This window comes from Dermacentor silvarum, chromosome 2 (genome assembly GCF_013339745.2).
Source record: "Dermacentor silvarum isolate Dsil-2018 chromosome 2, BIME_Dsil_1.4, whole genome shotgun sequence".
NCBI classification, from domain to species: domain Eukaryota; kingdom Metazoa; phylum Arthropoda; class Arachnida; order Ixodida; family Ixodidae; genus Dermacentor; species Dermacentor silvarum.
In genome coordinates this window covers 80988753-81005583 of record NC_051155.1, presented here as the reverse complement: position 1 = coordinate 81005583, position 16831 = coordinate 80988753, and the positions used below count along the sequence as shown (strand labels likewise).

Here is a 16831-nt window from a genome sequence, read left to right as displayed (position 1 = left end):
CGCGCTGGAGCTAGACAAACTACCACGCCTCCACGATGAGCAACACAACAACAAGGCCTTGAAAAAAACAAGTCCACTTGTCGAACGTTAGCTCCTGCTCTCACCTTGTTCGCGTGCTGCTCATCGTCTTGAATTTCCATCTCCTGCATTCCCCGCGTTTTCCACGCCTCCACGAGTATTTTGCAATACCAATCCCAAGAAGACGAGGTGTTCCCACCTTGATAGGGCCAACAGTATAGCGATGATTTTTCCTTTTATTTCACCATTTTCTGTATATATATATATATATATATATATATATATATATATATATATATATATGCGCTGTTTTATCCTCCGCCCCGACTAGAAGCTCCTTTGTCTTCTGTATGTTATTTTTTTTTCTTGTTCTTATTTCTTTTTCTGTTGACGAAAAGTGGTTCGGACAAAAAAAGGTATTTTTCTTCTCTGATGATGGCTTTGTTCTTCGTTTCTTGCTTATGATCGCGTACCCTGGGACCAGCTGGTCAGAGGGCACTGTTGTTAGCTCTACGAGGCGCACATCTCTTTCTCGTACCTCTCTTGACAGATATTCTTCCTATCTGTGTTACAGCTTACATAACAAGAATAGTAATATAAACTGGTCCTGGTCTGCCCCGGAGATGAATTGGTAGAAAACAGGCTCAGATTTCCGGGTTCTGTCGACCCCGCCACCCGCAGCCCTAGACAGCATCATCTTTTCCCGTTGGCCCGAAGGCCCCGTTGCTGAAGCGGTGCGCGGGACCTAGGTAACCGGCGTGCGGAGCAACCGTGGACGTTGTTGAGGCGAAGCTGATGCAGCTCGATCGGGGCGCCCGTCCCTTGTACAGTCGCCCCGTGTCCCCGTGCGCCGCTGTTACGGCTCCCACACTGGAGACGGCGCAGGACGACGGCCGGCGGCAACCGACCCGGTAGTTGAGTCCCTGTCGCTTTTGCTCGGCGCACAGGGCTCGAGATGTCTTCCAGCGCTGGAAGTGGTGACGGATAGTGCTGCGTACCTGCAGAGAAGCGAAGCAATTTTGAAGCGCTTTCTGCGAAGTATCTCGGAAGTATTACGTGACGTGGGCAGGCTTCTTAATATGACTCAAGGCGCCGAGCATTTTAGAGATTGAGCGGTTGACTTCATCCGCAATTTTTTTTTCATTTTTGATAAAGGCTGCATATCTAGCTAAAACCTTCAATTCATAGTGAAGCAAGGGCAATGATTTTATATTTGAGGCCAGGATAAATCTAGAGTATGATTCTTCGAACTTGTATTTCAAGGATATTTGTGCGTCCTTTCACCGGTGAAGCAAAAGTACAATGCTCAGCTGTTGAAAAGGCTCAAAGGGTGCCTTCTTGGTGCGTACCAATGCGGTTACGACGTTTTTGCGGAATTCTCAACGTTCTCAAAAAGAAGATCGAAACCATGAGCAGGATTGAGTAAGAATGAACGGAGCATTATTGTGAAAGTCACTTAATTTATTTATGCTGAAGTACAGTAAACGAATGTGTACCATGTACGTGTACCATCATTCAACCTATGGCACAGTTTTCGTGGGACACAATTCACCCCATGGCACAGTTTTCTGCACATTGTTTCGATATTTTGTCGGAAAGGATACGTTGTTCTAGGTATGCTTTCGATACTCACCAACACAAAAATTTGTGGCAGGCTCTAATGATAGCCTGGATGCCCCGATAGCATCGTTATCTATTGTGCTAAAATAAAGAAAAATGTTCCTAAATGAGCAAATGTTCCTTCAATCATTCGAACCACTAGCAAAGCGGGGCCTACCGACAATTTAAGATAGAAACAAAACAAAGGTGAGCAGCTCCAATTACTGTTGCTGTCGAGCGCAGCGAAAGCTTCATTACTTGAGCTTCCCAAGAGAACGAAAACTACCGATGCGCTGGCTAGCAGGAGCAGTGCGAAAACCAGATCGGTAGTGGTGGCAATGCTATTTTTCACGATTCGATCGCTGATGCAAGAAAACATTTTATCAGCGGGCAGTTTTAAAATTTGGACATGTTTTCGCCTAACGAGTTCTTTTCATTGGTGAGAGCTGTGAAAGCTTGTCAGTTGCTGATGTGGCTATCCTGTAAGGTTATTCATTGCAGTTGAATGATTTGATTGTTGATTTCCTAAACTATGTAAACGGGCAGCTGAGCTATAACGTTATGACTCAGCTCCATATCACTAACAAGTAATGATGGCCCAAGAAGACTGGAAATATACCCTTTGGGAAGCACTGGATACTTAACTTACTGTACTATAAATCATTGTATAACGGGACTGATACACACACCTAAAAAGACGAATTCATGATAGCAACAGATTGGATGGAACATTTCCTTAGCGTTTCTTAAAAAATGTACTGCGTTTCCCTACGCCAAAGGGGTGAACAAGCACGAGCAACCTCTGTTTTCATTTCAGTGTCAACAAATCAGTGCAAGTGATCTGCCCTTGAGTATTACCTAAACAAACGCTTTCTAACCATGAGTCACATATTGATATATTGATCTTTCTGCCGTGATCATTTTTCACCGGCTAATAAATGTTAAACGTAATCGCTCGGCGCCTGACATGCCTGCATGTATCGAAAGTTTCTCGAATGTTATTAATAGTTCTATCCTTTGCCTGTAGCACCGACCCTTGTGTAATGTTAGTGTATACGTTACAGGAATTGTGTATTTTTCTGGAAGGTACGCGGGTACCAGCGATTAAGCTGGGACCTTCGATGATTCATGTACAAATGCTGACGCGCTTGAGCCGCTGATAAGGTTTTCGATGATTGCAAACTGTGTTCACAGCTATTTGGGCTTTGAATGTCACTTGATTTTAGGGGCACAAGTTCCCCCAATGAAGAGTGAGGTTCGTCATTCACAGATTTTGCGACGGTATTTTTGAGCGTCACCACAACGAGAGAATATACACATCACCCAAGGAGCCGCCTACTCTTTTGAGGACCTTTTTAGGAGTTGCATGCTTGTTACCTCAAAAATCGAAATGAATGAGAATGACGTTATCTTTTCAGAGCGCAGCTCGTCAGCGCCCGTTTCTGCGGCGCATCGGCGTCGGCGGCCCTCAGCGTTCTTCGTAAACGAGCGTACGAGCATAATGAAGGATGTGTCACAAACGAGCGCGTAATCCAAGCGCGCGCCGCGTGTCATGCAAGCCAGCGAAAGAACACGCCAGCCCCGCGGCAACTTCAACCGATGGGGAGAGCGCATACGCCTCAAACAGCAACGCGAACGGCGGCTAGACGTCTAGAAGAGCATCGACGAAGCGACGTTAACCAGAGAGGGAGAGAGCACACGCGCGCGCCGAGACACCTTCGATCTCACCCGGCGAGTCGAGAAAGAGATTGCTACAGCGTGAGCGTGCGCCAACGGGATGAGTAATCACCCCCCCCCCCCCCCTCGACAACGCTTCGACGGCGGCGGTCGAAGGTACGAGAAAAGACGAGAAGATTCCCAGGCTTTGGCCATGCTACGGGATCACGACTCCAATAGGACGGTTCGAGAACCCCGTCGGAGGCTATGTAACCGCCGTGCGAGTCGGTTCTTTATTCTATGCAGTAGATTTCAGTGCAGTCCGCACCGGTGAAGTGGTGTAACGTGAAGACGAAGCGTCTGCGGAAGAAGGGGATTCCCCGGCAAGCAAGTCGACGAGTTCATCGAGCGTCTGCATTTCCGGAAGAAGTTCCTTCTTCGAGATTTGCTCCGAGCTACGCCGAGATCGTCTGACAAGACCAACACGGGTAAATACGATTGGACACTTAGTGTTCCTATTCATTTTGTAATTTACGTGTTGGACTCTTAGTACAGTAATTATGGACTCTTAGTGTTTGTCGTGAATTATTTTTCTTGTGTATTGTTAATAACCATCTGAATTGTATTGTGTTGTGTCTAGCCTAAGTGTGCACGTGTGTGTGTAACTGCCTCGTGTGAAGAATATATTTTGTTGTGTTTTGACAACTCTGGACTCTGACTTGGTCGTTGGACAGCAACCGGCGTTCGCTGGCGCACCAGAGGGCCCATTCTTAATTGTCCTTGCTTTCGTGGGATTATTTTCGGAAGCTGATAAGTCGGCTTTGGAATTTGGTCCGGCGTTTGCGCCTCGTCCACGGGGTCGGTGACAGGATGAAAGAGCGAAAACGGAGAGCAGCGGGTGATGAAAGATGGCGATAGCGAAAAGAACGCCAGGAGGAAAACGGAGGAGGAGGGTGCAGCTGAATCATGAGGCGAAGCGGAGCAGGAGGGTATGGTGAAGGCGTGCGGAAAAAAGCCTAGTGCCTCGCAAGACGGACTCTGAGGCTATGCTCTGAGGCAATGATGGCTACGAGATGGCGCCAGAGCAGCGCGCGTCATCTGTTAACCGATCACACCACCGATACCGCATATTGGAACAAAGCGTTGCATTAGCGGAGGTCTGCCTATGGCGGCTGCTGTACGTCGCGCCCACGTGTCATCCACGCGCTGCCTCTCACGATCTTCCAATTAGCGGGGCAGTCGCGCCACACTTCGCTCCGTTTGAAACGTGTTGCATGAGCCAGATTGTCCGCTACAGCCAATTTATCGCGAAATGAAAACACGTCATGTTGAAATTAGAAAACTTGCAGGCTCATCAGAAAATCAGATATGGCAGGACAGGGTAATTGGAGATCACCTAGAGAGGCCTTCGTTGTGCAGTGAACATAAAAATAGGGTGATGTTTTAAAACATGGAAAGCCCATACGGAAAATTCACGCGCTGTTGCCGTTGAGCCGTAGTTCTCTTCGTACGGTGATGCCGAACTCGCATGTTTACAGAAGGGGTGGCTGCCACCAACCCCACCTTGGCCTCGTACTACATCTATATGTGCACTGACGGCTCTGAATATACTGCATCGGTGTAGCAAGCTCGACGCCCTGGAATTGACTTGATCCGAAACCAGCTCGAATGTTGTACTGTTATGTGCTTTGCGTGCTGTGCTGCGCTATATTCTGGCGTGCACATGAAGATGCGTTCTTATGAAGCTGCTAAACTTATAAAAACGTGGCGTTTATCATTGTGGTTATGTTAACACGAAAGTGTTTTATGCCGGGTTCCACCAAGACTTCACTGACGTATTTCCGTCACGGAATAGAGGGATCAACCACATGTTTTTTTACTTATTCCCTTCGACGGCTATAAAGGACCAATTGGGCTACAACAGACACCGTAGTTTGAGGCTCCAGGCCTTCACCTCACCAGTCTATTATTTAGAAACGGGCTCCGAAATTGCAATGCACCCATTTTGTGCATTTCGCTTCTGTTATAACGTGGCCTCCGAAACCTGCAAAGCGATCTCTTGACTTGGTACGATGCATCATCGTGTTTCATCAGCTGAGGAGGAGCCAAGTACAAGCGACGGACGCTGACACGACGTGAAAGTCTGATAGGCAGTAAAACTTGCACGTACGGATATTACGTTGCGAAGTTTTCTTTCATAAATTTGGCAGTTTTGGCAGTACGCAGTAAGATAAACAGGAGCACCATCCGTCCTGATAAAGCGTACAAGCGTGTGTCCCAGCGAGCCAGCTGCTTTGTGGCATTAATCACAGCTGGCGCGAGAATTTGTTACTTGCACTAGAGTCTACTAGAATACGGTTGTCTATATTTTTTTATAGTATGCTCTAAAGGCTGTTTCACATGCTGCTACGGGAGCGAAAACATCGCCGCGGTCGCACGCGTCCCAATGCGATTTATTGAGGGCTCAATTCAAATGATTGCGGTTTCAACAGTGCGACTTATGCGATGCCCAGGGTTGCTTGCTGCCAGGTTTTGTCATACACCCCGCATAATTCCTTTAATGTAATGAAAACGACGTGCGCGTTATAAGATAACCTCTCTTTATTAGGACCAAATATTACACTTGTTTAGTCATTCAAAAACGTTTTGAAGTTTACATTTGTTTTGGAGTGCGCAACGGCGGCGCCAGTGTATGATGTACGTAAGCAGCTGTTCGCAGCTGGTTGTTCACGGGCCTTCTATGTGTCGCTCTCCCTGAGATACAGCAAATTGCAAGATGACCTAACATACAGCTACCCTCACCGCATACGCAGTGTTCGGAATTGGGCAGCAGCGACATCGTCATATCAGCGCAACGAAGATCCTCGGGCTACCCGTGCTCAGCGTCAGCTTCTGGAGAATGGAGTATTCGAAAACAAATTGACTCTGTTTATTCGACCCACGGAGTTAAATATGCTATCGTAGGCAATTCATTACGATAGCCTGCACGCTTGGCATGTAAAATTTAATAATCAAGTGAGGTAGGATAACCTTTCAAGATGAATCGCGTGTGGAAAACCGACAGGAAGATAATGCATCTAAACGGCCGTGCGTTCAGCGCAAGGTTGAAACTTCGGGTACTTTGCCGCCTTGTCATTTGCCCTTGCAGTGGTTGCAATCATGTAAACTGATCCGTACGGGCGATTTTTGTATGCTACTCAATAAATTAAGATTGTGACGACCCCAAAAGGCCATGGGGATCGAAAACCTCGTAGTATTGCGAACTCGCATAGGTGTGTCTACAGCATAGGAAGCAAAGGTGAAAATGCACTTCGTTTGCTACGTAGCGCGTCATCGAGCGCATAGAAATTGGAGAATGGAAGCAGTGGCACACGTTTTAACAGCGAAGCAGTTTAATCCAGCCGTAATTTGTGGTGCATATTAGGAAACTACCAAGAAAGAAAATAAAATTAGCTTACTTGCAAGGCGGGATTCAAACCCGCGTACCCGCGGTCCCAAAGCGAGCGTCGTAACCACTACGCTATATAACCAGGCTTGCAGAACATGCATTTATGCGAACCATATGCTTTCGTTCGAGCGTCGTCGTCTTCGTCTACAGCTGGCGCGTTCGTACTCTTGTGCTCTGCGAGGTGAAGATGTTTTGCGCGCTATGAGAGTGAGAGAGAAAGAGACGCATTCACAGAGCGAGTCTCCTGAAACGCGGTGTCGGCATTGGAACGTGGTGTCGGTGTTGCAAGCTGCGCCATGCAACGCATAGTGACGGCCGTAAGTCCGAGACGCGCGAGAAGAAATTATTCTTCATCACGAATAATAAGATGAAACGTTCGCGCGCACTTGCGGAAAATGCTGGGTTACGATAGCCCAGCTTCGCTGTTTCAAGCTTTGCGCGGCTGAGTGCAAGGATAAGCGTTTTTGTTTTTTAGGGGCGAAGCTCCTTGGGGTGTGCGTCTGTCCCTCCTCTGTAGTAGTAGTAGTAGTCGTAGTAGGTAGCCACGTCTACTTTTATGAGACAAAAAAAATTCCGAAAGTTGTGTCCGTAGCGGAATCGAACCAGGGACCCCTCGCTTCTGAACGCGCGGCGCTAACCACTACGCCACGAAGCGCACATGGACACACGCACCACGATGGCAATAAATACCCAACATTAACGAAAGACTGCGCGTTTCTAACGCGTTTGTGCTAGCGCGTTACGGCGCGTGTAAGAAGCTGGTGTAAGACGCTGTGGCCTCTCCGCCTTACCCCCGTATTCATAAACGCTGATGGCGTCGGCAAACGTGGTGCACGTTCCGGCATGTGTAAACGGCTGCGTAAGACGCTGTGGCCTCTCCCCCTTAGAGCACTGCACGTTTCTAACGCGTTTGTGCTAGCGTCCCCTTAAGCGGGAGATGGTGCAATTATAATGAAGGGCGCTGTTATAAAATAGGAATGACGTCACATATGGCGCGTGTCATTGGTGGAAGTCAATCGTTCGATTTAGTGCGGCGAGACTGGGCGAATTACATGGAAGATTCACGGTTTACCGATGATTCCCTCCGGAGCTTCGCCCACTCATCATCATTCACCCCGTGGATATGCGGTGTTTTTTTTATTCTCCCTTCGCATACGTACCGGATTGAGCAATCCACCCTCGCCCGCATTGGACTTGTTGAGCGAGATGCCATTTTCCAAAACTGACCGCGAAATAGCTCTCGGCACAATTTCGACGGAAAATCGCAGCGATCGCTGCGACGTGGAGACGCTGCGACCAACCGGTTTGTCGCAGCCGAAAATCGTAGATTCGGCACAGCGACTGCGATTTTCGTCGCACGCGACGGAAATGGTACTTCCGGTGCGATCAAGTACGCATCATGCGAAACGGGCTTAACTAGACGGCGCGCCTTATCAGACAGATGCAAGGAAGGCGGAAGGGAAGCCTGCGCTTCAATAGATCGCGCTTCTACAACAGCAGCAGAAGAGGTTGCAATTGCGCTCGCAATAAAAGAGGGCTGGACGCCAAACGCTCCATTAACAATAATCACAGACTCAAAGAAAGCTTGCAGAAACTATCTAAGGGGCAAAGTTAAAGCACAGGCGCTCCCAATACTTGTCGGGACTGGATGGGACCCCACGGTTCAATTCATCCAAACTGTGACCTGGGCACCGGGGGACGAGGGCGTCACCGGGAACCTGCATGCGGATGAGGCGGCTCGAGGCTTTACAAATCACCGTGCCGCCCCAGACTCTGCAATAGAGGACCCTACACCCCTAGACCCTTGCTTTGCAACAATTCTGAAATATTTCAGAGAAAATAGAAAGATCTATCCACCCCCGCCCGGTAAACTCAGCGCTGCGGAGGCAACCGTGTTGCGAAGATTACAGACGAACACCTACATAAATTTGCACACACTCCACCTGATCTACCCCACGGCATACAGAGACATATGCCCGTGGTGTGGAGCAACACCAACACTCTTTCACATCACGTGGGAGTGTGCAGAACACGGAGAAGAACATGAAACAAACGGCACGTTGAACGAATGGGAGGCGCTGCTGTCTAGCCGGCCTTGGAAGATCAGCTACGACTGATCCAACGAGCTGAGCGGATAGCCCGTGATAGTGGGGCCTTGGAATAGGGGCACCACCCTGCTGGACAAGCTTCACCTTTAACCCCCTACCCCCTCTGTGGACTGGGGTAGGAGCTTGTGGGATTTCTGATTATAATAAAGTTTTACTACTACTACTACTACTACTAGCACCAGGAGCTGCGTCACCAGCAACAGCGGCTCAAGAGGGGCGTGACCTGTAGCGAGGCATAGTGTGCTTTTCATTTGCGAAGCCGTTTGTTGTAGTGATATGCACGCAATTCAGCTCTTGCCCAAGCGGCACTGTGTGTGCGCGCGCTATAGCGAGTACGGCTTGTCCCCTGCCGAAGTTCGTGGGCACATTCGGTTGCGTTTAAATGCAGAAAGACTTACTTCTGTAAGTACCAGTATCATGGCAGCGGCTGTTAAGCATGTCGCTTTTTTTGTTACGATCGTATGCTTTAGCTTATGTTACATTTGTTAATAAAGAGCCGGCAGATCCCACGCCCTGTGGGAATCGATGTTATGCGACGCAGTGTGCGGGGATGGTGGTGATGCAGTGTATCCTTATGCCTCCCTTTTAGTGAACTGTTTACTGTAACAATTGTACTGTGAAGTGTTTGTTTTGTGCTTGTCGAAGCGGCTGACTGTTTTGGCCACTATGAAAATATCTTACCCATGTATGTTTAATATTCGTAATAAATACCACGAAAGAAAAAGCCGGCAGATCCCACGCCCTGTGGGAATCGACTTTAGGGGAAGCAGTATGCGGGGAGCATACCAAGTCAACGAAATGACCATGAGAGCACCAAGACGTAGGCGGCTCTTTCGTGACCTACATGACACTCATGTCATGACATTCATGTCAAGAGTAGTCAGGAGTCCGTTTAGCTACACTGAAGAGACCTTAAGGCAAAAGCCTGTCATGCTCATGACTATGACTTCGACCATCAACCTTTAGAGTTTTCCGTCACTTAGTACCGCGTCCGAACCCATTCCATTGGTTTTTGAGTGTTTATCTTTTTCCATTGAGTCATTCTTTTTTTTCTGAGTCATGGTTATTACTATGGCTTCTACGCAATCCTTTAGTGTTTTATTCACTTAGTGCCCACGTCAAAACCCATTTCATTGGTTTTTGAGTATTAATCGTTTTTTGCTGAGTCAGTCATTTTTGCTGAATCATGCGGATGATTATGACTTCTACCATCATCCTTGAGTGGCTTAAGAGTGTAAATCTTTTTTTTTTCTCTGAGTCATCGTCATTTTTTGATGAGTCATCCTCATGACTATGACTTGTACTACCATCCTTTAGTGTTTCCTTAATTTAATACCCACGTTCGAAACTATTTGAGTGGTCTTTCAGTGTTAATCTTTTTTCGACGAGCCATTGTCATTTTTCCTCTCGTGGTCATGACTATGCCATCTACCATCATCCTCTAGTGTTTCCTTCACCTAGTACTCTCGGCAGAACCCATTATAGTGGCTTATGAGTGTAAATCTTTTTTTCTCGGAGTCATTCTCATTTTGGCTCAGTCATGGTCATGACTATAGCTTCTACCACAATACTTTAGTGTTTCCTTCACTTAGTGCCCACGTCCAAACCCATTTCAGTGGTTTTTGGTGTGAAGCACCTCATGCGCTCGAGCCGTTGGCGTCTCCTGTCGACGTCGTCACGGTAAGGCAAGCGGCTCGCGCTTGCGCTCGTGCCCCTTCTCCTGCGTTCGTCGTCGTGGTCGTCTTCCACAGCTGGCTGCGTTGCTGCTCATCATTCCAGCGTATAATTTTACTTCTCTTCTTTCGTCGTAATGGGGAGGCCGCGTTTACGGGGTTATGAGCCATTGCTTAAGGCAGTATGAGTCCATTAGCGGTGCATCACTGCATGCTTCGCACCTCCCCAAGTTTCACGTTAGTGGAGCTGCATTTCGTTCAATGGGTCATTTCATACTTACGCATAAAATTTATTTCAGCGCTTAAACCGAGCCTACGACTTAACTCGTGGTAACTGTAATAAATAACAAAAACTTAAATAGTACGAAAGGCTTCCATAATGCCCAAACAGCTGAGGGAAATAAAGAAAACAGTTATCGTTTTTAGAATGTTAATATTTTTCCGTTGAGCCATTGTCCTATTTGTCAAGTCATGGTCATGTCTATGACTTCTACAATCATCCTTTAGTCTTTATTTCATTTAGTGCCCACGTCAGAACCCATTTGAGTGGTTTTTGAGTGTTAATCTTTTTTCGCTCAGTCATTGTCATTTTGCTGAGTCATGCTCATGAATGACTTCTAACAACTTACTTTAGTGCTTCCTTCAAATAATACCCACGTCAGAATTCATTTCAGTGGCTTTTCAGTGTTAATCTTTATCGCTGGCTCATTGTGAAAACCTACATGACACGGACGCAATGACATTGACGTCATGACCTATCACTTATGTTTGTGGTACACTCCTGTCATACTATGCCAATTTCGGTACCGAGTGAACGAAACGACCATAAGAGGACCAAGACGTAGGCGGCTGTTTCATGACCTACATGACATGCATGTCAGGACATAATTTATGTTCGCCATATACTGTTGTCATAGTATGGCAATTTGGGTACATACCAAATTAACGAAAAAACCATGAGAGCATACTGCCAAAGTAGCAAATGTTCGCCAAGAAATGCTTCGCATATAACCCAGAAATGAATAGCTGTGAACTGTCTCCCAACTTTGTACATACATGCGGTAGATCCCTAAGAGAAATTCTGATGCATAGCTTTGCCTACTTTAGCGTATTTTATTAAATTGTGTGTGTGTTAATGAACTTGTAATTTCCGCCATGTTACGGCGTGTATTCTGACATACTTAATCGGGCATCCTATACACAATATGAGTTCTGCCACCAGGCTGACTTCTCCAGGTGCAATTAAAGCTTTCAGGTGTCATTCCCACAAAACACACCTCTTAATTCGGTGACTGGCGGCATCAGTTACTTAAAATTAGTAAGGACAATAATTTTAATACATTCAGGAACATCAGCACATATCTGTGTTATGCTGCAACTCTGCTTAACAGAAATGCAATTTTATTGATGTGACGGTCAAGAATCTAGTAACAGACTGATACACACAAGGCATTTCATACTGTTTTCTACTTGTGTTAGCATAGTGCGGGCAAGCACCATACCGAGCCAATATGCCGGTACTGCTTCGCTCAAACCGCGCGCTATTATTGCCCTTAACGCCGCTACTATAACGGCGATGGGTAACTTCGGCTACGCAACATTTTTTTTTTCACTTTTGTAAATCAGCCGATCGTGTTTTTTTTTACTCATTACAGTCACTTTCTCTGTTATCGCCGCAGGCAGTGACAACAGCGCAAGCTCGCCATCGGCCACTTAGTACTTAGATCGCTGAAAGGGTTCTCGAGCAACACGTTCGTTTCTCGACTTGGCCGCCGCACGGCGCTTATATTTGGTACGAACATCCAGCGAAGGATGAAATGGAAGGGAGTAAGTTAAAAAGCCAACAATAAGAAAGGAAGATAGCGTATTCAGATATTTCGGTAGAATACTGGGTGCCTATTGTCGCCGGGACATTAGTTGGCCGCGCCAATGGCATTGCTAAATAGACGCGTCGGCGCTCCTGTATATTTTACACCGTGGTTGGCAGCCACTTCTTTCTGCATTTGTGTATCATACCGGCTTTCATAGAGTTCCTTGCCCTCTACAGGGATCATATGCGAATGAAGTGCGTGTTTCGCAGTCGGTTGGCGTTCGACGACATCGTTGACCAGCACCATACACGTTAAGGCAGATCCACACGACGGACCAAATCACTCTTTTGGACCGCGGTCCGCGCCTCACGTGACAGGACGACAGCAGTTCGAGCAGACCGCTGTTGGTCCACGCAAGACTGCGGCCCTCGCGGTCCCACCATTCGCCGACGCTTTTCCCTCCAGTTTTGGCGGCGGACCGCATGCAAACCGCAGTGATTTTAGCGTAGTGAACGAATGTTGTCTGGCAACACAGTGTTTTGAGCGAAATACAATCTGAATTTCGGCTCAGCAAAAGCAGTTTCGACGACTGCAATGCGCGATACATGCGTGGCGCGGGCGCGAGGGGTTGGCATGGGTTCGCGAGTTTGTTGAGTCGAGAGCACTGTGGTCGAGTGTGTAGCTGGTTGCTCCGCTGTGTCGTCTGCTATGGCGGTCCGCTGTGTGGATGTGCTCTACGCCGGACAGGACCGCGGCAGACAGTGACGTCGCATCACGTGACCGATCGGCCTGCGGACTTGGTCCGGCGTGTGAATCGGCCTTTACCAGCTGCCTATCCGCGGCATTAGAAGCGCCCCTGCAACCACCTACGACATGGTCACACAACATCCCTATGATTGTGCGAGTGTTGATGGCCTTGCCATTACGCCACTAGAACTAATAATTACGCAATTTTCTCTTTTTTTCTTCCCTTTCCCTCATTTGTATCGAAATAAAGACATTTACTCGCTTTGTAACACGTGTGTTGCCATTTTTTTGACGGTGCGGTGGGCGGGCGAGTGCGGTTGCAATTGTCGGCGCTCCAGCAGACGCCCCGAAAATGAAGTTGTCGAAAAGGGGTGCGCAGTAATTTGCCATGAAAATATAGCCTCAACTACACATGCATGATGCGCGCTCATTCTATCAGTTGCTCGCACTTCTTTCCGTCCTTGTCATTTCATCCGAGCTCTGCTTCCTTCTCGCTCTGAAACGATGCGGTATGTTAAGTGCGCTGCCACTTTGCCTGTGCCCTAACTTTGCGTCAGATTTTTTTAGCTAAGACATTGCGTACTAACGTCGCAGCTTAGTGTATTCCGCGTTATGTTTTAAAGCGTGTAGATGTGTTCAGATAGGCACACTGAAAATAATTTTTTCCTCAGTATGGGAAAGTAAATTTAGTGAGGTCATTTTAGTAACCGTTGCAATGCAATTACAATTCAACAGAGGCCTTTGCCTAGGTTTATTATTTTGTGGCCTATGCTGCGCCTTATTACACACAGTGAATCAATTTTAGCAAAATAATAAAACCCACAAGCTGACTTGGTGATTTTTATAAAGGCCTCTTGCAAATGAAGGCTATTTACGTACGTCGTATTATTGATCGAATTACGGTTGTTTTGCTACTTACCTCTCCATTAAAAAAGCAATAAAGAACTGCCACAGTGAATCCCTGCAAAAGAAAAAAAGAACAACCACTGTAAATTTTACCAGGAGCAATCATATCGCAACGAGGAAGATGTGCATGCCAATGTCAAAATTATGTGTTATAGCCCTTGAAGGTATATTTCTCGAGATAATTTATTCGAATACAACTCCCATGGCAGCACAAATCCATCCGAAATACGGAAAGTAATTAATGAAATGTTCGTTATCACACAGAATGTCATACGAGAAGGTTCGCGTATGTGGTAGGAAAGAGGAATCCTCAAAACGAACTTTTTGAGGGTTCTTGAAGAATGCTTGGTAGTTGATGACTGGCGGGTCATACTGACAAGTTACCGTAGCTCAGCCATCATAAAAAAAGTTTAGTTTTGTAAAAGTTTTAATTGTCGTTCTGTGGCTGAACTTCCAATAGAAGAAGAGTGGGCTATGAGCAACGTTTAGGTTCGGCTCCCAATTACTTTTGACTGCCCGGGGTTCATTCGCGTACCAACCTCTCAACCAACAAATCAGAGGGTGGTACTTGTACGCAAGCCAGCACTTCTAACCCTAAATTCGACAAATACGAAATGCGTTGAACAACGAGGTTGCATTTTTGGCCGCTTTAGCGCTACAATGGAATACAGGGGAGCATAGGAAATAATTCGTCCTGAACGAAAGAAGTAACGGTTTACATACCGGGATACAATGCCGTTCCTCTGAAAGGTACAACTATTCGCGATATGTCCTATTCTGCTAAGAAAGAAACGCTACCCTAACTACTAGCTTAAGCTGACATTCAAGATATGCCGGAGTACTACTTGCCTGAGTAGAGAGGAGTGTGATTTGCAAATAGGTGAAGACAATCTTGGCAGTTTTGTGAGACGGAGTCCAGATCACCAGAAGGTATGTGACTCCGAGCAGTGGAGTCAAGACAAGCAGAGCTTTCGCTGCTTTTCTGCAACAGATTTCCAGTCTTTGTCACGTAAAGTGCGCCGCCGTGGCGAAAGGGATCTCAAATTAGAGCCCGACATTTCGCAGGGAAACGCTTTCGGCTGTTCTACTTTTTAAGAGCTGGCTGTAATCTTAAGGACTTGTACAGCTCTTGATGATGTACCCTAAACTAAGAGCTGGTATCGCCTGTACCTTATATAGGCAAAAGGATATGCACACGCATGTATTTCTTTGACTTCTAAAAACAAAATTTCAACTAATGTTTTAAAGAGTTTATATGTAACTCGTTGATGTAGGGTATACATTTTGTTTAAATGATACTTTCATTTGGCTTACAGGGGACACTTTCAAACGATGCTTTTCTATTCAGCAAGAAATCCCTGCATTGCTTAACCGCGCACGCCTGATAATTGATAGTTTCCACCCAAGGGTGCTTAAGCGCACCGTGGTGCGATTTGGGCAAAACTCCCGTGTCACAATAACCTAAATTTGTCTGCACCTATACACAACGTGAACAACTCTCGCACTTTCTGCAACATCTCTGCCGAATAACACTTGATAAACGCGTGGCGCGTTCGATGATAGGTGTATGCGTTTTCTTTTGTAAAAAAAACAAACAAACATCAGAAATGTTTCTGCAAACCTAGTTTAGGTATCGCAGGCAACAGGTAATGCAGTAGAATAAATCTGAAAAGCGGTTCATTTAATAGTTCTTTACTCTTGTGATAGCTGTTGGTATTATATTTTTTTCTCGAGAGGCAGTACTAAATATACCATGCGAGACCGTAATAACCCGTTGGTTTTCTTTGTCCTAGTACATGCATAGCTAATTTAAATATTAGCCAACATTACGTCTAAAACTAGTCTGTTATGATGGTGATAACCACGTGCTGAGTTTTGTTACCTGTATTGTTGCGTTTCAAGTGTAGTTGTGGCTCGCAGTTTCGTAATTAGTACCCACATTATTTCTCCCATGAAGAACATGTTAACCTGGAAGCAGAAAAAAGAAGTGCTTATAGGTTATGCCTAGACGCACATAGCACTTCGACTACAATATTTAGAGTTCCCTAACTGACAATTAGTAGCATTACTGTGAACAGTTATAATGTCATTACCGCCACAATGCGAACAGGTGCACCTGGAAGTTGCTCGAAACATTGAAATTGTGTTTATTACACCGCGTAGTAAAAGACACTAACGCCTAGAAAGTGCTGATAGCGTTTCATTTTGAATGACAATGGGCATTTAACATTCAAATATCTTAAAAGGTACGTGCGGAGTGGCCAAAAACATATTCGTTAAGCCTCCACGGGCCACTAAAGATGTCGGAATACGGGATACACGAAAACAAAATTTCGTTAAAGCAAATGCATGACTCAATGGAATTGAATAGTGCAATGTCCCCCTGCATGATCTACGCCTTTGTTTCGTCCCCGCATACTGGCCTGGGTTCACAGTCGCGATCATATATTGCCTTTTCGCGATCTCTGTGATCCGAAACTGGTACCGCCCTGTGTAACTGTTATAGAAAACAGAGGTACTGAGGATGCCTGAATTTCTATATATATATTTTAATAAAGCATTAAATACACGAATATAGGACTCATATTGAAAGGACAGCATAAATTTCTTAAGTGCTCGTTGAAAAATGATCAACAAATGAAGAGCTCATGTACATAAAAAATATCGCGACTCGTCTTGAAGCTATGCAGTTTCACAACTTTTGGCGTCTGCAGCTAATTTTTATAGTGCACCAAGTTCAATGTTTTTTTTTTCAGGTTGTTCCTGATTCATTGAATATATCATATTCAAATCTAGCTTTCTATATTGTAATTCTGTTCTTGCCGCTATGTTTAAATTTAATTTCAAGAAAAAACAGCTCATAAA

The 16831-nt window shown here is 46.0% G+C and overlaps 1 protein-coding gene across 1 annotated transcript in view; it reads right to left on the bottom strand.

Moving 5' to 3' along the window:
• Positions 1–326: 326 nt before the first annotated feature.
• LOC119441003 (diuretic hormone receptor-like) overlaps positions 327–16831 on the bottom strand; it is a 53524-nt gene continuing 37019 nt past the window's right edge. The window contains exons 9-12 of the mRNA XM_037705758.2: positions 15849–15934; positions 14816–14948; positions 13980–14021; positions 327–1016 (exon numbers count right to left, since the gene is read on the bottom strand). Coding sequence (XP_037561686.2) covers positions 702–1016; positions 13980–14021; positions 14816–14948; positions 15849–15934 — 576 coding nt within the window. The 3' untranslated portion in view covers positions 327–701. The remainder of the gene's footprint in view (positions 1017–13979; positions 14022–14815; positions 14949–15848; positions 15935–16831) is intronic.